The sequence below is a fragment of the Pistacia vera genome, unplaced genomic scaffold, assembly GCF_008641045.1.
Source record: "Pistacia vera cultivar Batoury unplaced genomic scaffold, PisVer_v2 Contig818, whole genome shotgun sequence".
NCBI classification, from domain to species: Eukaryota; Viridiplantae; Streptophyta; class Magnoliopsida; order Sapindales; family Anacardiaceae; genus Pistacia; species Pistacia vera.
In genome coordinates, this window is record NW_022196688.1 from 135,991 (window position 1) to 156,796 (window position 20,806).

Below are 20,806 nucleotides of genomic sequence, written 5' to 3' on the forward strand. Positions count from 1 at the left end.
TTAAAACAAACAGAATTGCATGATAGTAAACTGTAAAGAAACTTATTTACTCTTAAACTCAGATTTGTACAAAAAGATTTTATTCAATTTTGGGATTCCCCATTTCTTCATTTTTATTTACAGGGCACCCTTCTGTGTAAAGACTATGTTATCCTTATGAAACATATGCTTAATTGACTACATTTTACAAGGATAAAAAATGGGAATTCAATCTCAAGTGTCCCATTTCATCTTTCATAGAAAGAAACTATTTACAAGGTTGCATATGCAAATGCAGAAGGAAAAAAGAGCTTCATTGGGAAGAGGGAGAAGAGGAAGTAGTACTACTTGTTAGAAACAGCAAACATATCACTTCGCTAGTCCTTTAGGGACATCTGGAAATGGTGAGAAGCAAGATATTATTGATGCTGAGGTGGGGTCAGGCAATTCCTCCAATGAACTTGCTCTTTATCTGGAGGATTCTGTGTGCATCTACTGTTCTGCTCTCAGTTTTCACCGCATTGACATTAATGTGCCAACTCTTTTCTCCCTCTCAGCTTTCCTAGCACTTGGGGTCCTCTTCAGTTTTCCTAATTCCTCCATTATGACTTTCTCAACTTTGACAATTGAGTTCAAAAGTTTCTTCTGAGGTGTGAGAGACTCTAACTCTCCACCAGCCTGATTTGCGATGATTTGAAGCAAAATCTTAGGAGGAGTGGGGGACAATGCTTCTTATTGAAAGTTGGATTTGGTGACAGCACTGAAGTATTGTGCTCTAGCTGAGCACCTGACAGTGGCTCAGGGGAATCAACTACTCTTTGGTCCTGAGACATTGGACTTTCCATCTGTAGACCTTCAGCTGCTCCAAAGCGAGCTCCTCTCCTTTCAATCGCCTGATGAAAGCCAGAGTTAGAAATCTCTATATACGTCCAATGTCTCAGCACTGAAGTATTGTGCTCTAGCTGAGCACCTAGCAGTGGCTCAGGGGAATCAGCTACTCTTTGGTCCTGAGACATTGGACTTTCCATCTGTAGACCTTCCGCTGCTCCCAAGCGAGCTCATCTCCTTTCAATCGCCTGATGAAAGCCAGAGTTAGAAATCTCTATATATGGCCTTAGAAAGCCCCAAATGGAAAGGGGAATTATAACAATGGACTGCCAAAAGGATTTTACTTTGACTCAAGTTAAGGCCAATGATATCTTTGACTCGAGCATTTCTGAATAAACACAATGGCTCTATGGCACTTCAAGTAGGTTGTCAGCAGGGTGTCATTTGTTGAATGCTTAAATTAAACAATGCAGAACACCAAACAGGAATGCATTAATGCACAGGACACCGTGAAGATTCTCATGGCCAAAAAACAATACAGAAACAATATAAAAACGTTTACTAGAAGGGAACGCTCTGACACTGTTGATACAAAAATCTGCACTAACCAGCAAGATTCGATCGACCTTGTCAAGGTCGGAACTAATATGTGCATGATTACGGGTAATCAGCGATGAGTGAATGATAATGCCAGAAAGTAAATGACAGAGAACTTTTAAAGTGGTTCGGCAAAATTAACTGCCTACGTCCATTGTGTTTTGTGTATATGTTGTGAGAACTTACAATGTAATTTTAATCCAAAATTTGTATCCCCCTCCTCATCGTTTTAGGAAGTTTATATACAAGATTTACATAAAGGAAAGAGCGAAATTAAGGGGATTACAAAGGATTTGAATCCCAATTTTGATATCCTTATGATTGAGCGCTATGATCGTGCAACGATAACTATTGATCTAATCATTCCCGCAATAGCTGGGATCTGAAGTAATTTAAGGATTGATTGATTAATTCCTAGGATTTTCTGTGACTAGCTTGTGTTGGGTCGAGCTATCAACGAGCTTATGCTGGGTCGATCAATCATAGTTGCCGAGATCATTCTAGGCCAAGCTATATCCTCGCATTAACCCGAGCTTGACGGAACACACACAACATCTACCCCCTAGTGTTCGATGCTCGTTTCGAGCTTCAAAGACTATCGCTCGATCTGACGCCAAGCTCGGCTTCAACAGTGAGTCTTTGAGTGCATGCTCGATCGAGCTTCCACGATCGACCTTACGTCTGGTCGACATTCTTCACACTTGGACATTATTGAAAGAAAACCATGAAGAGGTGATAGAAAATGTAGATTGAAAGCATGAAAGGTTTGGATTAATAGGATTTAAAATTTTTTCAAACAAAGCTTGAAAACATTATACCTTCTCCTTTGCTTAAGGTTGATGAAGCCAAGATTCAAAAGGATGAATCCTCCACACTTTAACACCAACTTGAGAGAGTGGCCAAACCCTAAGAGAGAGAGAGAGAGAGAGAGATTGTTTTTCTTTTGAGTGAACCAAATGAAAAACTTAACCTAAAATGCAACCATTTGCATTTATATATAAATGGGCCATTTTGTAATTAGTTGTTTTTCACTTCTATGCCCCAATAAAATCTTATTTTAAAAGGAGACCAAGTATTTATTATTTTACCCTTTGAATAATCAATATTATTTAAGGGCCCATGTAAACTAAACTAGTTTACATTAACAACCCCCAAGTTTACTCTTTTGCCCTTTAACTATTAAAATGTTATTTTAGTTCATCTCATTTATCTTAACACTTTAAGATATAATAATTAAATACAATTAATTATTGCTTAACCATTTTAATCCTTAAAATGTCACAAATAATTTTCTATGTAACTATTATCATAGAAATCATGTCATTACCCTCGAAAGGTGCTAGCCCTCTTCGGATAATCATCTCTCTCTGTCTCTGTCTCTGTCTCTGTCTCTGTCTCTGTCTCTGTCTCTGTCTCTTATTCTTCTCTAACTTCTCAGGGCTATCGGTGTGACCATGTAGGTCTACCGTGGATTAGTCGTGAGCTGTTCTGGATGAATTCGAAAACCTATTCGGAGGCCCAACGACTATGGTAAACATCTAGCAATGTGCCATAGTCCCTAAACCACGATGAATAAATACTTCATTGAACCCATTTCAAATCATATGTACCATGCAGGTAAAGTCCCTCCATTGATATATCTTGATCGAGTACAGATTCATGGAACATCAAAATCCTAAACTCGATCTTCTATCGAATCGTCGATCAATATGTCCAGAACTCGTCATCACGAACTTGCTTTCGTATGACTAATAATAGACTCTGGCCAGAGATTCTGATTTTTGACATCTATTGATGTTCGTCTAGGAACTCGAATTCGAATAGAGTCAGCGATACTCATGATCCTATATTTCCGAGTCAATGGATCCCTTCTTGACCATTGTTCGTTTCCACATATGAACAACGCATGATCAAATAGGCTTTATCGTATGAAACATGACTAGTCTCATACTTATACACCGTATGAACTATACACATCCGTATCGGATCTGACCATAATGTCTCAAGTCAAAGGACTACATCGTGCACTAATATAACCAAACGATAAATCATTAACTACATGCTTTTCTAAGTGATTTGTCATTATTCGGTCACGTTTGAAAAATAATTCACCAACCGCTAATCCATACCAATGCCCCAGTGACATGACAATCATCGTCATCCGTACTTATATCAATTCATGATATATTTCGGAAGCATCCAGTATGCCTACTATGCAATATAGTTGCCCAAATTATATTGCTTCTGTAGGGAACCCTTTTGATAATTCATTTACCGATTAAATGCATCATCTGGACAATTCATATACATACTTTACTTTAAATGATGACTGAATAAAGAAAGCAATTTATATATATGAATTGAAGAACTTTTTCTTCTATTATTTATCATATATTGATACAAGACAAAATGCTCTAAAACCGACAACACAAATGGTTTCTAGGGCATACACTAATATATACTAACAAACTCCCACTTACACAAAAGCCATTCGATGTTGTATTTCATACCCATCTTCTCAAGATGATGGTCCAATTGCTTTAGTGTCATTGCTTTAGTCAGTGGATCAGTTACATTTTCTGCTGAAGGTGTCTTCAGAATTATAATCTCTCCAGCTCCAACGAATTCTCTCAAAATGTGATACTTGCGCTGAATGTGTTTGGATTTTTGGTGTGCCCTTGGTTCCTTTGCCTGTGCAATAGCTCTAGTATTGTCACAGAACATGCTTATCGGGTAAGCCATGTTTTGAAACCATACCAAGTTCAATTACAAACTTTTGCATCCAAACAGCCTCTTTTGCTACTTCTGAAGCAGCAATGTATTTAGCTTTTGTAGTGGAGTCTGCTGTGGTTGTCTGTTTAGAACTTTTCCAACTAACAATACCTCCATTACATATAAAAATGTACTATGATGTAGACTTTCTATCATCAATATCTGACTAGAAATCAAAATCTGAGTATCCTTGAATGTTTAACTTAGAACTAGATCCTTAGTTCTTCTCAAGTACTTAAGGATCGATTTTACAACCGACCAATGTTTCTCTCCTAGATTTGACTGATATCTGCTCGTAACACTTACAACATAAGTTATATCAGGTCTTATACATAGCATTGCATACATTAAGCTGCATACAACAGATGCGTAAGGTACATTAACCACCCGCTGCAGCTCTTCATCGATCTTTGGACCCATCTCTTTGGAAAGATGAAGACAGTGAGTGAAGGGTAAGAGACCTCTCTTAGAGTTCTCCATGCTAAATCTTTTTAGCATTTTCTCTATGTACAATTTCTAAGATAATCCAATTACCTTTTTCGTTATATCTCTATAGACACGAGTGCCAAGGACATAAGTCGATTCTCCTAAGTCTTTCATCGAGAAGGTTTTAGACAACCAAACTTTAACCTTTGTCATCATGCCTATGTCATTTCCTATCAAAAGTATGTCATCTACATATAATATGAGAAACGTGATGGCATGATCTTTAACCCTTTTGTATACATAGGGTTCATCCGGATTCTTGACAAAACCAAATGATTTGATTATGTCATCAAATCGAATGATCCAGCTTCTTAAAGCTTGGTTCAATCTATAAATAGATCGATGCAATTTGTATACCTTATGATTTTCAATAGAGGATAGAAAACCTATCGGTTGTTCCATATAGATGTTTTCCTCAATAAACCCATTAAGGAAAACTGTTTTGACATCCATCTGCCAAATTTCATAATCATGGTATGTTGCGATGACTAGCATTATATGGATGGATTTAATCATAGTTACAGGTGAGAAGGTTTCCTCATAATCCAATCCTTGTTTCTGAGTATAACCTTTCGCCACCAATCGAGATTTAAAGATCTCTACCTCTTCATCCTTGCCAACATTTCTCTTGTAGACCCATTTGCAACCTATAGAAACTATTCCCTCTGATGGATCCACAAATGACCATACTTGATTGGCATGCATTGATTCTATCTCAGAATCCATTGCTTCTAGCCATTTTCCTGAATCTCTATTCAGTATTGCTTTTTCGTAGCTTCTAGGATTATCACCATGATCATTTACTCCCACTAAGTAAGATTCAGAATCTTGCTCATGTAGGAACTTATATCTGCTTTGGAGGTTTGATATTCTAGAAGACTTTCGCACTAGAACAATAGTATCTGATACTGAAGTTCGCTGAATAGACGTTCCAACTTTAGAATATTTCTTCCAACACCGCCTTCCTCCAAGAACTTGTTCTCGAGAAAGCGCGTATTGCTACTGATCCAAACTCTTTGATCACTTGAGAAGTAAAAGTAATATCCTAAACTATATTTAGGATATCTAATGAACCGATCCTTCTCGGATTTAACATTTAGCTTATCAGATTTAACTAATTTAACATAAACTGGACAACCTCAAATTTTCATATAATTCAAACTTGGACGTTTTCCATACCATATCTCATACGGTGTTTTCTGGACAGTTTTAGACGAGATCCTATTAAGGATGTGCACAGCGGTCTGGAGAGCGTACCCCCGTAGAGACATTGGCAAGTCTGTAAAACTTACCATCGATCGTACCATATCCAATAGGGTACGATTTCTCCTTCCAGACACTCCATTAAGCTGGGGTGTATGTGGAAGAGTCAATTGTGAGATGATCCCATTTTCTTTTAAGAGCTCCTGAAATTATGTACTCAAGTATTCACTTCCACGACCTGATCGTAGTATTTTAATACTCTTTCCAGTTTGATTTTCTACTTCATTCTTGAATTCTCTGAATTTTTCAAAAGGATTCAGATTTGTATTTTATTAAATACAAATACCCATATCGTGATATATCATCTGTAAAGGTAATGAAGCATTCAAATCCTCTCTTAACTAATGGTCCACACACATCTGTATGTATGAGTCATAATAATTCTTTAGCTCGCTCTCCTTTACTCTTAAAGGGAGACTTGGTCATCTTTCCTTGGAGACATGATTCACAAGCTGGATATGGTCTCGGCTCCAACTCGTGCCCCATTTGCCATCCTCAAAATGATCTCACCCTTTGTCACCTCAGAACTATTCTGAAGTACCTAAAAAGACATATAAACATGAGATGTTGCTACTGAATTTAATATCTAGGACTGACTATATTAATTCATATTCAATCATAAGATATTGGTTCGTACCTGCTTTTCCTTTTCTTAAACTATTCAGTTATTGAGGACAGTTCCTTTTCCAATGTCCATCTTCTCCACAGTGGAAACATTTTCCCTTTGCATTAGCCTTCGCCCCTGGCTTCTTGAAGCTTTTATTCTTGGGTCCAACTTTTGGACTTTTCTTTTGTTGATTTTTGGGTCTTTTCTCATGTCCTTTCCCTTTCACATTCTGCCTCTGAGAAATTCTTGAAGCTCATTTAGCAATTTAAAGAGGTTTTGCTATATCCTATTAAGATTATAGTTAGTTATAAACAATTTATAACTTGAAGGAATGGATTGTAAAATCAAATTCACTTTGAAGCGGTCTGGCATGACTACCCTATATCCATCCAGTCAACCTAATCCATTGATCATCTTGATAGTATGATCATCTGATACCCCTTCCCTCAACTTCATGCTAAAGAGGGATGCACAAAACTCATACTCAACCACTCTTGGATTTTCGTTGTACAACTCTTGTAGTACAACGAAAATCCAAGAGTTCTCTATTCATTGAGGCTAGCATGTAATTTCTAGCCCTCCTACTATCCTCTCTCCATCCAATATCAAGTGGAAGAGATGCTTCCAGGACATAAGCAATCCTTTCGAAATCTAGAACGATTCTGAGATTTTTTAAACAATCCTTAAGGTTGGGTCTAGTAAACATGTTATTATCCACTATCTTTAGGAGAACATTGTTGGCCATTTTTTATTATATACCACAAAGATGAAACTGCGAAGAAAAATAATTTTATTAGTGTCTTGTAATCTTTTAACCTTTTATTGCATAATCAAATTAGCTCTTACTATTTTATTCGAGTCCTACACTCCCTTAAATAGGATGCAAAAATTTTCGTTGGATTAAATTTCTTAGTGGGGAATCAATTCTATTATGTGAGGTTAATTGAATTTAATTAACCAAAAAATTTTCTTATTAATAGGATTCGAAAATTTTCGTTGGATTAAATTTCTTAGTGGGGAATCAATTCTATTATGTGAGGTTAATTGAATTTTATTAACCAAGAAATTTAATCCAACGAAAATTTTCAGATCCTATTTAAGGGAGTGTAGGACTCGAATAAAATAGTGGAAGCTAATTTGATTATGCAATAAAAGGTTTAAAATATTACAAGACACTAATAAAATTATTTGTCTTTGCAGTTTCATCTTTGTGATAAATAATAAAAAATGACCAACAATGTTCTCCTAAAGATACTGGATAATAACATGTTAACCGGACCCAACCTCAAGGATTGGTTAAGAAATCTCAAAATCGTTCTAGATTTCGAAAGGATTGCTTATGTCCTAGAAGCACCTCTTCCACTTAATATTGGACCGGATGCTTCACAAGCTGAGCTTGATGCTTTTGAAAAGTGGAGAGAGGATAGTAGGAGGGCTAGAAACTACATGCTAGCCTTAATGAATAGAGAACTTCAAACAAAGCATGAAAAGGTTTTGAATGCTTATGATATCCTTACAGCTTTACAAGAGTTGTACAGCGAAAATCCAAGAGTGGTTGAGTATGAGTTATGTGCATCCCTCTTTAGCATGAAGTTGAGGGAAAGGAGAACCTTCATATGATCATACTATCAAGATGGTCAATGGATTCGGTTGACTGGATGGATAATGGGGTGGTCATGCCAGACCGCCTCAAAGTGAATTTGATTCTACAATCCTTTCCTTCAAGTTATAAACCGTTTGTAACTAACTATAATCTCAATAGGATTGAGCGAAACCAATTTGAATTGCTAAATGAGCTTCAAGAATTTCATAGGCAGAATGTGAAAGGAAAAAGACATGAGGATGTCTTTGCCGCCTCCACCAACAGGGCCAATAAAAGACCCAAAAATCAACAAAAGAAAGATCCAAAAGTTTGACCCAAGAATAAAAGCTTCAAGAAGCCAGCAGTGAAGGCAAAGAAGGCCAATGCAAAGGGAAAATGTTTCCACTGTAGAGAAGATGAACACTGGAAGAGGAACTATCCTCAATACCTGAACAGTCTAAGGAAAGGAAAAGCAGGTACGAACCAATGTCTTATGATTGAATATGAATAAAGTGTTAATTCAGATAGTCAGTCCTAGATATTAGATTCAGCAACAACATCTCATGTTTGTATGTCTTTGCAGGTACTTCAGAATAGTTCTGAGGTGACAAAGGGTAAGATCATTTTGAGGATGGCAAATGGGGCACGAGTTGAAACCGAGGCCATGTGGACTTGCCCAATAAGACTACCTTCAGGGCATGTTTTGAATTTATTTAAAGTATTGTATTTTGAAAAAGCCACTATAAACATCATTTCTATTTCTGCTTTGTGTAAAGCAAGTTACTATGTATTGTTTAATAAAAATAAATGTTCGACACATTTTGGAAATGTTTTAGTTGGTAAACCTGTGAATACAAATGGTTTGTATGTCTTAAAACTAAATGACTATGCTTCAATTAATACCATTTCTAATAAAAGAACTCGATCTGAATCAAATCCTAAAATTCTATAGCATCATATAATAGAGAGAAGATTAGTACAGCTTGGAGAAAGTGAGATCATAAACTCATTAGGTTCTGAACCATATCCAACTTGTGAATCATGTCTCCAAAGAAAGATGACCAAGTCTCCCTTTAAGAGTAAAGGAGAGCGAGCTAAAGAACTATTAGGACTCATACATACAGATGTGTGTGGACCATTTAGTACTTTAGCCAGGGAAGGATTTAAATATTTCATTACCTTTACATATGATATGTCACAATATGGATATTTGTATTTAATGAAATACAAATCTGAATCCTTTGAAAAATTCAAAGAATTCAAGAATGAAGTAGAAAATCAAACTGGAAAGAGTATTAAAATATTACGATCAGATCGTGGGGGTGACTACTTGAGTATAGAATTTCAGGAGTTCTTAAAAGAAAATGGGATCATCTCACAATTGACTCCTCCCTATACACCCCAACTTAATGGAGTGTCTGAAAGGAGAAATCGTACCCTATTGAATATGGTACGATCGATGGTAAGTTTTTCAGACTTGTCAATGTCTCTATAGGGGTACGCTCTCCAGACCGCTATGCATATCCTTAATAGGGTCTCGTCTAAAACTGTCCATAAAACACTGTATGAGATATGATATGGAAAACATTCAAGTCTGAATTATATGAAGATTTGAGGTTGTCCAGCTTATGTTAAATTAGTTAAATCTGATAAGCTGAATGTTAAATCCGAGAAGGGTCGGTTCGTTGGATATCCTAAAAATAGTTTAGGATATTACTTTTACTTCTCAAGTGATCAAAGAGTTTGGATCAGTAGAAATACGCACTTCCTCGAGAATAAGTTCTTGGAGGAAGGCGATGTGGGAAGAAATATTGAACTCAAGAAAGAGTTCAAAGAGCCAAAAACCGAGATTACTAAAGCTAGAACGTCCACTCAGTGAACCTCAGTATCAGATATTATGGTTCCAGTGCAAAAGTCTTCTAGAAAATCAAAACCTCCAAAAAGATATGGGTACCTACATAGACCTGGCAAAACGGGTGGGTGGGCCGGGTACAGTCCGGGTCTAAACGAGTACGGGTCTTAAACGGGTCGATTTAAACGGGTTCAATACTTTAGACCCGCACCCTACCCTACATGGGTACGGGTGGACCTGCGGGTGCCCGTTTCTAGTGAAGTTCCTCTTGACCCTTCTTCTCAAAGTACTTTAAGACCCTTCCAACGAATCTCAACAGCAAATCTTTGTTCTTTTTTCTTCTTTCTTCTCTGCAATCTCATGCGCCAGATCCCACCCCTCCATCCTCTATACCACCATTTTCACCTCGTACATCTTCGTCACAACTCACAAGAGGCGGCCATGGCTGCCACCTCATCATCTTTATCACCATTTTTCAAACCAAACCCAAACCCAAAAGCAAATACCCAAAAAAGAACAATCTCAAAATCTTCAAATCCTTGAAAAAACAAAAAGGAAAGAAAACTTGTTTCCAAAATTACACAATGTTTTTCATTCTTTCCCATAACTCAACCACACAAAACAAACCCAAAAAAGAAAAATTCTTAAAAGCTCTGAAATCTTGAGAAACACAAAGAGAAAACAATTTGAAGAAATGGAAATGTGCTACTCTACAACGTATCTTGATGAACCAGAAGTGAGAAAGGCTGGGTGAATGGAGATTGTGAATGATTTTGAAAGGAAAGAGGCGGACTACGAATGAACAAGAATGAACAAGAGAAGAGAAGTTTGTGAATAGATTTAGCCAACTCTACCTGCCAAAAAGTTTGATGGGATATGCCAAAAAGTTTGATGGGATAGAAGAGAAGTTAAGTTTGGAGAGAGAGAGAGAAGGCAAACAAAAGGTGTTGTAACTGGTAGGCGTCTGCTCACATGCTACCAAAAGAGAAAAACTTTTTATCTTTAAATTAAAAACGGGCACCCGCGGGTGTACCCAGCCTACCTGTTTATAAAACGGGTAAGGCCGGGTACGGGTCTTAAAAAACGAAATTAATAATACAGACCCATACCTTATATAATTTACCCGGGTATAGGGTCGACCCGCGGGTCCCAACCTGTTTTGCCAGGTCTATACCTACATGAGCAAGATTTTGAATCTTCTAAAATATCAAAACCTCCAAAAAGTATTTTGTTACGTTTATTGACGATTATTCTTGTTGCACTTAGTTATTTTTAATGAAAAGTCGTTCCAAATTATTTTCTATCTTTGAATCTTTTTGTACCAAAATTATAGCACAATTTAATACTGTTATTCGTGTGTTTCAGAGTGATAATGCTCGTGAATATTTTTCTGCTCCTTTTACCAAACTCATGTCATCTCAGGGAATTCTCCATCAATCCTCTTGTGTTTATACTCCACAGCAAAATAGAGTTGCTGAGCGTAAGAATAGACATTTGATTTAAACTGCCCGAATCCTACTTTTACACAATCAGGTTCCTTTTCGGTTTTGGGCAGACGCTATGTTAACTACTTGTTTCTTGATTAATAGGATGCATTCTACTATCCTGCAAAACCAAGTCCCTCATTCTGTTTTGTTCCCTGATCAACCGTTACACTCTCTTCCTCCACGTATCTTTGGTTGCACATGTTTTGTCCATATCCTTTCCTCAAGTACCAACAAACTGTCTACCAAATCTACCAAGTGTATTTTCCTAGGATATTCAAGACTTCAAAAAGGTTATAAGTGTTATTCTCTTTCCACTTGCCAATACTTTATATCCGATGATGTTTAACTTTTTTTAGTCTTCTTCTTTCTTTTCTACATCAGACAGTGATTCTATCTCCACTGTCCTTCCTATACCTTACATTGAGTCTACTTATGATCATCCTGCATAGTATGTTACTATTCCTCCAAGTCCTACCCCTATGGGCAAGTCTCCTCCTCTAGGTGATGCTATTGTTTCGGGTACGACTACCGACACTATTCTTGATGATGTTCCTAAAGCTCCTGTTCCTGATCCTCCTGCGTTAGATTCCTTTCCCTACCCCTTGAAGACTAATTTCCCATTGCAATTCATAAAGGTATACGGTCCACTCGCAACCCTCATCTGATTTATAATTTTCTTAGTTATCATTGCTTATCTCCATCATATTATGCTTTTGTGTCAACCATTTCTTTTATCTTTGTTCCTTCTAATGTTCGTGAGGCACTAACTAATCTCTATTCCTTCTAATGTTCGTGAGGCACTAACTAATCCCATTTGGCGTCAAGCTATGGTTGAAGAGATGACGACTTTACATCATAATAATACTTGGGGAATAGTTCCTTTCCTCCTGTGGCTAGGATGTCTTATGTCCGCTTGTTTTTATCAATGGCTGCTCTCCGCCACTAGCCTCTGTACCAATTAGACATTAAGAATGCATTTCTTCATAGTGAGCTTAAGAAAGAAATCTATATGGAGCAACTGCCTGGCTTTTTTGCTCATGGGGAGTCTGCCTTGGTATGTAAACTTTGTTGCTCTTTGTATGGTTTAAAACAGTCCCCTTATGCCTGGTTTGAAAGATTTAGTAATGTCATTCAAAAGTTTGGGATGATTCGATGTGAGTCTGATCACTCTGTTTTCTATAAACATAATTTATCAGGGCAATGCATATATCTGATTGTCAATGTCGATGATATTGTTATTATAGGAAGTGATCAAGATGTCATAAACAGTTGAAGACACTTGATCCACCACTTTCAAACCAAAGATTTGGGATTACTTAGATACTTCCTTGGTATCGAAGTGGCTTAATCTAGCTTAGATATTGTTATTTCTCAAAGGAAATATGCACTGGATATTCTAGAAGAAACAGGGATGTCAGACTATAGACCGATAGATTCTCCTATGGATCCTAATTCAAAGCTCTCACCTGGAAACAAGGAGCCTCTTGTAGATACTGGGAAATATCAAAGACTGCTTGGTAAACTTAACTATCTCACTATTACACAACCTGATATTTCCTTATCCGTCAGTGTTGTTAGTTAGTTTCTAGAGTCTCTTTGTGACAGTCATTGGGATGTAATATTCAGATTTTAAGATATATCAATGGCACACCAAGTAAAGGACTATTATATGAAAATAGGAGCCATACATAGATTGTCGGATATTCTAATGCTGACTCGGCAGGTTCTCTATCTGATAGACGTTCCACTTTAAGTTTTTATATTCTTGTGGGACGAAACCTTGTATCTTGGAAAAGTAAGAAGCAAGATGTCGTTGCCAAATCGAGTGCAGAAGCTGAATACTGTGCTGCAGCTCTAGCAACTTCTGAGCTCATTTGGTTAAAGTAATTAATCCAAGAATTGAAGTTTACAGAAGTAGTAAAGATGAAGTTACTTTGTGAAAATCAAGCTGCTCTCCATATTGCCTTCAACCTTGTGTTTCACGAGAAGACTAAGGATATAGAAATTGACTGTCATTTTATCAAAGAGAAAATTTTATCTGATTATATCACCATTAGTCATGTCAGCTTAAATGATCAGCTAGCAAATATCCTTACTAAATCACTTAGAGGTCCTTGTATTGACTTTATTTGTAACAACTTTGGTGCATATAATTTATATGCCCCAACTTGAAGGGGAGTGTTGAGTTGTACAAATCAAATGTTTTAGGAATAGGATCATACGTTTTAGGAATAGGATCTTCAGAATAGGAATTTAGATTATTTCATTTCCTTATATGGACTGTTGAATGTGTATATATTGTTGTATTTTGTTCACAATCTACATGAAGAAAATTCTTCTGATTTTCACAATTCTCAACTTATCATTCGGGAGACCGAGTTTGTTCTAGCCTCCTAAGTGTATTGCTCGCGAGCTCGTCTCGAGCTTTCTGTTATATCCGGTCCTCTGTAGATCATAGTCACGAAGACCTCGTTGGGTTTTGGCGAAGCCTGTTGAGTCGGGGTCTGTATCTGGCCTGAGACCTAGTTACTTTGCTCGTTAGGATTCTCTCGAGCTGATTCTGCCTTAACAAATTCTTTCAAATGACCTTTTCCTATCAGGTCCTCGATGACATCTTTCAAAGCTTAGCAGTCATTTGTATTGTGCCCGACATCCCTGTAATACTGGTAATATTTTTTGTTGATCTCTTCTTCTTGGAGCCCCCCTCATTCTTTCCGGAGCGGGCAGCCTCTTCACCTCTCGAGAAACCTCATAGATGTGGGCGATATCTTGAGTAAAGGGGGTATACTCTATATACCATGGGAAAGGTTGCCCATCTCCACAGTTATCTACTCTTTGTTTCTTTGGGAATCTGTTGCGATCCCTATCGTTGTGATCTTGGCCTCTACGCTTATCCGAGGGGCGATCTTCTCTCCTATCCAGAGCCCCCCGCGTCAAGCTCCTGGCTAGTGCAACTAACAAGCTTTCTACTTGTTGGTATTTTGCAACCATCTAGTATAATTTGGCTACGCTCACATAGTCTTCGCTCTGAAGCTCTTTCCATAGCTCCATGTTAGGCCTAATCCTTGCGATCAGGAGAGTCTAAATGGATTCTTCGAGAGCCTTAACTAACTTTGTCTACTTGTTTTGGAACCTCATTAAATACGAGGTTAGCGATTCATCTCGCTCTTGGCGAATATTGCTCAAATAGTTGAACAGCATTGCGAACTGTCTCCTTGCCTAAAACTGCTGTAGATATGGTGTGAAGAACTATTGCCAGGAATTGATGGAGTTCGCTTTGAGCCGTTTGTACCACCCTTGGCATCTCCGACTAATGTGACTGCGAAACACCAACATTTCACTAAGTCACTGACCTGGTGGAGCTCCATCAGGTTAATAAAGTTATCAAGGTGACCTCTGGGGTCCCCCCTCCCGTTGAACTTGCTTTCTGATGCTTTGAATCCTTGTAGGAGCGTGGCCTGGTGAGCTTCTTCCATAAAGGGGAACTTACTATTTCTTCCGCTAGGTTGTTCTAGCGAGCTTTTAGATCATTGAGCATCATTTGCATGCGATCCAAGTCTTCATTTTGGTTCCCTTGATTGGCTCTATTAAGTTGTACCTCGAGCAAATGGGTTCGCAAGTCTATCACTTGCAAAACTACTCCGATACGCGCATTGATACATGAGGTTGAGTCATGATGGTTGGGTTGATAGGTGCTATCATGCTCGTATGTGCATTGCTCGTAACATCGGTCATAACTGGGATGTCAGTCATTGGCAGATTGACGCACATGGCTCACTTTGCAAGCCTGCGAAGATCGATCCTATCTTGGGCTTGGGTTAAAACCGGCACGCTAACGCTGGAGATACCGCCGAGCTTCTCAGTGGTGTCCGTCGCCTTTGCTTTCCCTCAACAACTGCTTCCTTAGTCACCTCTTGGGATTTGTTTACCCGCGGGACTCTCGCTCATGCATGAAAAGCTGTCTGCAAGGTTAGTGGTGTTGGTCGCCACCTGGCAGCGACGAAACAGACAGTCAACCTACAGAATTCATACCTCCTAGGGTAACGTTGGTGAAACACAACTTGTCGGGATTATGGGTGATTGGTTGTTGGTTCTTCAGCTCAACCACGTTCACCTGTGCAACCATTGTTCTGATCATCTCCATCAACTGGCCGTTCTCGGGATTTGATGTCTCTGCCCCTAATTGTTTGCGGCATGTTGAGCTAGCGGCACAGGTGGTCAACGTCTAGCATTCTCCTGTTGCACCTCCTGGTAGGCGGTTTCCACGTTCTTGTGATTTTCGGTGGTAGTTCTTGATCTGATGAACACCATTTTGATCTGGGATAGGTAAATCGTGGTGAACGTTTGCCAAGATCTTTGAAATAGTGGCAGAGGTTCATGCCCTCCTTTTAGCGCCAAAATGTTGATACAAAAATATGGATCAACTAGTGAGATTCGATCGATCTTGTTGGGATCGAAATTGATGTGTGCGTGATTATAGGTAATCAGCGATGAGTGAATGATAATGCCAAGTTAACTGCCTACGTCCACTGTGTTTTGTGTAAATGTTGTGAGAGCTTACAATGTAGTTTTAATCCAGAATTCGTATCCCCCTCCTCATTGTTTTAAGAGGTTTATATACAAGATTTACATAAAAGAAAGAGCAAAATTAAGAGGATTACAAAAGATTTAAATCACAATTCCGATATCCTTGCGATTGAGCGCTATGATCGCGTAACAATAATTGTTGATCCAATCATTTCCACAATATCCAGGACCTAAAGTAATCTGGGGATTTATTGATTAATTCTTGGGATTGTCCGCAACTAGCTTATGCTAGGTCGAGCTACGGCTCGACAAGCTTATGTTGGGTTGATCAATCATAGTTGTCAAAATCATTCTAGGCCAAGCTATATCCTCACGTTGGCCCGAGCTTGAAGGAAAAACCACACACAATAGACGCCATCCAAAGAATTAACCGAGCAACATCCATGCAACTCAAATTTAGAAATGAAAATATAAAAGCAAAGTTCGCATTATTGTCCTGCTAGTGATAATAATGAATAAGCACAAGCAATCAACTACACTGTGAGAAGAAATGAATCGACAATCATCAATTTTGCCCAGACCTGGCAAATGGGTGGGTACGGGTAAAAAATTTTCACGGGTTTGAAAATGCATAACTCGTACCTGTCGTGCAGGTACAAGTCAACCCGCAAAAAACAAAATCATATGAAAGAGGACAATCTCTAGGTTTTATATTTGCGTGAAAGGTCTATCATTAAGTCAAAGAGCCTATAATAATTAAGTACTTGTTCAGGGGAAAGGTGGCATGATATTTTTTAGTCTTCTGAAGCGATTTTTATGGCATGGAATTTAGGGAAGAAGATGGCAGAGATTAGTGCTATTGCTAAAGCTGCTGCTGTGAGAGGGATGAAGTAGGAGGAAAACTCATTTATGACCACGAAAGCCTTGCATTAAAATAGTAATATTATTAACCCCTCTCCAAGAAATAATTATTACTAAAATTTATGACCTCGTGCCAAGAGTTGATGAAGCCTCTTGAATATTTATCATTTATTTATTTTTTAATAAATGATAAACATTCAAGTTAAACTGAGAGCTGAAGAAAGAGAGAGAGAGATTGAAAGTTACACCGTGACCGCGAGAGAGCAGACGAGTTGAGCGTGAGAGAGATGAAGAGCTACATGAGAGAGATTAAGAGCTGAGCATGAGGGAGATGGAGAGCTGCGAGAGAGAGATTGAGAGTTGAGCTTGAGAGAGTTGGAGAGCTGCAGGAGAGAGATGGAGAGCTGCAGGAGAGAGAGATGGAGAGCTGTGTGAGAGTCTTAAAGAGATTGAGGGCTGGTGGTGCTGGGCGCCGCTGGCTGCGGGTGTGAGAAATGGTTTTGGGTTTAAGTTCAAGTACGAGTCCCCGTGGGTATTACTCGACCCACCCGTAATTTTCACGAACGAGTTGGGTACCGGTAATTTTGAAACGGGTAATATTTAGAGATACCCATACCTGCTCGTTAGATGCGGGTACTGTTTACCCGCGAGCACGGGCCCTCTTTGTCTAGTTGTGCCTAATGAATTTTAATATCTACGGAATTTATGACACAAGGGCTCCGTTTGGTTCAAGATTGGGAATACTACTCTTGATATTCCCAAAAAAGTTAAACAGTAAAATATCCAAAATCTCTCATTTTTGGGAATACTATTTTCAATATTATTTAATTTTTTTTAAACCCTCTAAATTTGTTAATTTAATTAAATACCCCTAAATATTTTTTTTAAAATTACAAAAACACCCCAACAATCCACATTTACCAGATTCTGGCCACCACTACCAGAAAATGGCCGGAATCTGGTAGGATGGCGCACTACCGGTTGAATCTGGCCGGTAGTGCGCCGATCTAGCCTTTTCCGACCAGATCTAAGGCCAAAGATCTGGCCGTTGACGGCCAGATCTTTGGCCGTAACACTCGGTCACGACGGCCAACAAACGGTCGTCGTTGACCATCAACGACGACCGTTTGTTGGTCGTCGTTGAGAGCAAATACGGCCAGATCTGGTAGGAGACGGCCAGATCTGGCCTTTTCCAACCAGATCCACGGTGGATCTGGCCGGAAAAGGCCATAGCGACGCATGACCGGCAAGATCCAACCGGTCATGCGCCCATACTGCGACTCCGGCCACCTCTGGTGGTGGTCGCCGGCTGGGGGTGTTTGAGGGTGGGTTAGGGGTATTTTTGTTAACTTTTAATGTTTTATTATAGGGGGTATTTTATAAAAAAATAAACGTAAAGGGTATTTTATTAATTTATAAATTCTACATCGTCATACCTGCTAAATTCAACTTTTTTTTAACTTTTTTCAAAAAAAAATTCCCAAAACCCCCAAATTTTGAACCAAACGAAGCCAAGAACTCAACATGTCATTTAATTCACTACCAAAAACACATGATTTAGAGAATGAATCTCTTTCAAACAAGTATAACACGTGATTAAAAAGATAAATATCTTTAACACAAAGAAAACACATGTTGAAAATAATACAAAACTGTCTAAATAGCAATTATTTAAGAATAATACTTTGGGTACTAACGAATAGATACTAATCTGTGTACTAACTAAAGCATAGTACGGGTACTATACGCATAGTACGGATACTATGCTTTAGTTAGTACACAGATTAGTACCCATCCGTTAGTACCCATAGCATCACTCATTATTTAATCAACAACTCTGCGACAAATCAAGGGTAGATAAGCGATAAAAATCTTCCCCTAGATTTACCAGCATCATAAACCCAAATAATTATTGAATGAAAACGAAAAGATTAACGTATCCCATTAATACCCAAAACACACAAATCGAATCAGATGCAAACAAAAGCGAATGGAAAAAGAAAAACCGTAATTTATGGAATATTACCAAAATACGTCATAAGAAAAGTTATCAAATGTCAAAAAACTTGAACACTAAAAGTCAAGATTCAGTTCAAATCACAGCAACATAACCACCAAGATTAACAAACATACCAACTAAGACTCTAGGAAATGAAATTAAACGAGAAGAAAGATAACAAGAAAGTTACCCTCACAACAGCAGTAACGTCCCTTAGAGGCCTCCTCGGGTACCAAGCAGGTAAACACAGAAGATCCTCTCCGAGCACTTCCTATCGGCGTATTCTCTCTTCCCATTGGTCCACCTGTCGCCGACGTACATCCGTACAAATTTCTTCTTCCACGGCCGAACTCGCTTCTCGGGGTCCCCAACCCACCACCTCTTCCTCCACCTATCGATTGTCCACGCGCCGCCGCCGTATTAGCCTCTCGAGTGACTGAAGATTCCAAAAGATTTGAACTCTGTTCTGGTTCATCTCTTAGGATTCCGAGAGTTCCAGACCTTCTCTGACTCTGAGTGTAGAGGGTCGCAAAATCAACTACCGTCACTAGTCTTCCATGTGACTCCGCCATTTTTTTGCTTGTTGATTTCTTTTGAAAAGATTTATTTATTTATTTATTTTTAAAAATCAAATTAGGATTCCAAACATTATTCTTGCAACAGAAATTACCTTGAAGGGGACAAATGAAAGAGATAGAAGGGAGAACAAAATAAAGAAGAGAATTTGCGTGTGATGAAGATTGAGGAGAAGTGAGCGGTATTTAAAAATTTTAAAACTTTCAGCACGTGCGAGCGAGGATGTTTTGAATTTCAAATTTTGTGCTCGGTAATGACTTTGTTACCCCTTTATTTGTTTTTCATTGTTTATACGTTTATGTGTTGGTTTAAAATTTTAATACAAGATTATTATTCAATTAGGAAAACAATCTAATGCTTCGGGGACTTGAGTAATTAAATTTCTGGACAGAATCGATGCAGTAGAAGCAATACCTATGATATAACTTTCTGAGAAAATGCCAGATTTTACTTCAGTAATAAATTATAGTCAACTTGGCTTTTGAGGCCCGAAAAAGATGTCAAAAATGTTAAAAACAACTGGGAATGGTTTTCTGTTGGGTCAAATTCAATTTGCGTTATAAAGAACCCAACCTCATTCCAGACTCCACACCTGATGTAATTGACCATTTCAGTTCTTTGAATTTGTGCAGCTCATTCAACAGAAATAACTATCCATAAGTTGTCGATTAAAGACTTGCACATCTAGCTTAATACTGACAAGTACAAGTAGTGAAATGGATCATGAGTTACTACTGCATGTCCATTGACCATATCGATAGGTGACATATGGCCGTCCCTGCCGATTGTGTTCACAAGACAAGAATCTCATCGCCATCCAGACCATATTTGGCCAACATCAACTCCTGCTTTCAAACAGTGAAAGGCCATTATAATACTCATACCTTTCTGACAGTTGAATCACTTCCCAAATCTTTTATTACCGAATAATACACAACTTTAGGACGCAAACATCCAAAAGACAATTGTACACAACTTCATCCAGTTTTAGATACTGTACCTGTTGTTCCTCTCCCTTTTTTTTTTTTTTTTTCCCTCTCGCATTGAATACTTGTCCAATTTCTGAAAACTCAGGGTCAACAGCTCCATATTCAGTGCCACGAAGAATTCTGCTTGCAAGTGTTTCAGCAATAGACAATGAAACACTAAGAGCTAATCAGAGTATAAGACAACATTATAAGAAGATTCCTCAAGGACAACATTTTTAGGAGATTCCTCAAAGACAGCAACAAGTATAATTTAACACCGGAGATGGAATCACATACCAAGTCACAGAATCATTAATGGTATTTCTCTTCACCTTAAGGATTCAGGAAGCTAAAATGGAAAACATAAAGAAATAGCATTCCCAATGAAAACAAACTAAAGGTGAATGATTGTAAACTGTAGA

At 38.3% G+C, this 20,806-nt stretch overlaps 2 protein-coding genes across 2 annotated transcripts; both read right to left on the reverse strand.

The window, feature by feature from the left end:
* Nucleotides 1-226: 226 nt before the first annotated feature.
* On the reverse strand, nt 227-19,412 carry LOC116117542. Its single transcript, XM_031403553.1, has 2 exons — nt 19,031-19,412; nt 227-1,055 (listed from the first exon to the last, which is right to left on the reverse strand). The coding sequence occupies exons 1-2, from the start codon at nt 19,410-19,412 to the stop codon at nt 1,048-1,050; spliced, it is 390 nt and encodes a 129-aa protein (XP_031259413.1). The 3' UTR covers nt 227-1,047.
* On the reverse strand, nt 493-1,007 carry LOC116117541 (protein POLYCHOME-like). The gene is made up of 2 exons (XM_031403552.1): nt 767-1,007; nt 493-707 (listed from the first exon to the last, which is right to left on the reverse strand). Exons 1-2 carry the CDS (start codon nt 1,005-1,007, stop codon nt 493-495), a joined length of 456 nt encoding a protein of 151 aa, XP_031259412.1.
* Nucleotides 19,413-20,806: the final 1,394 nt, after the last annotated feature.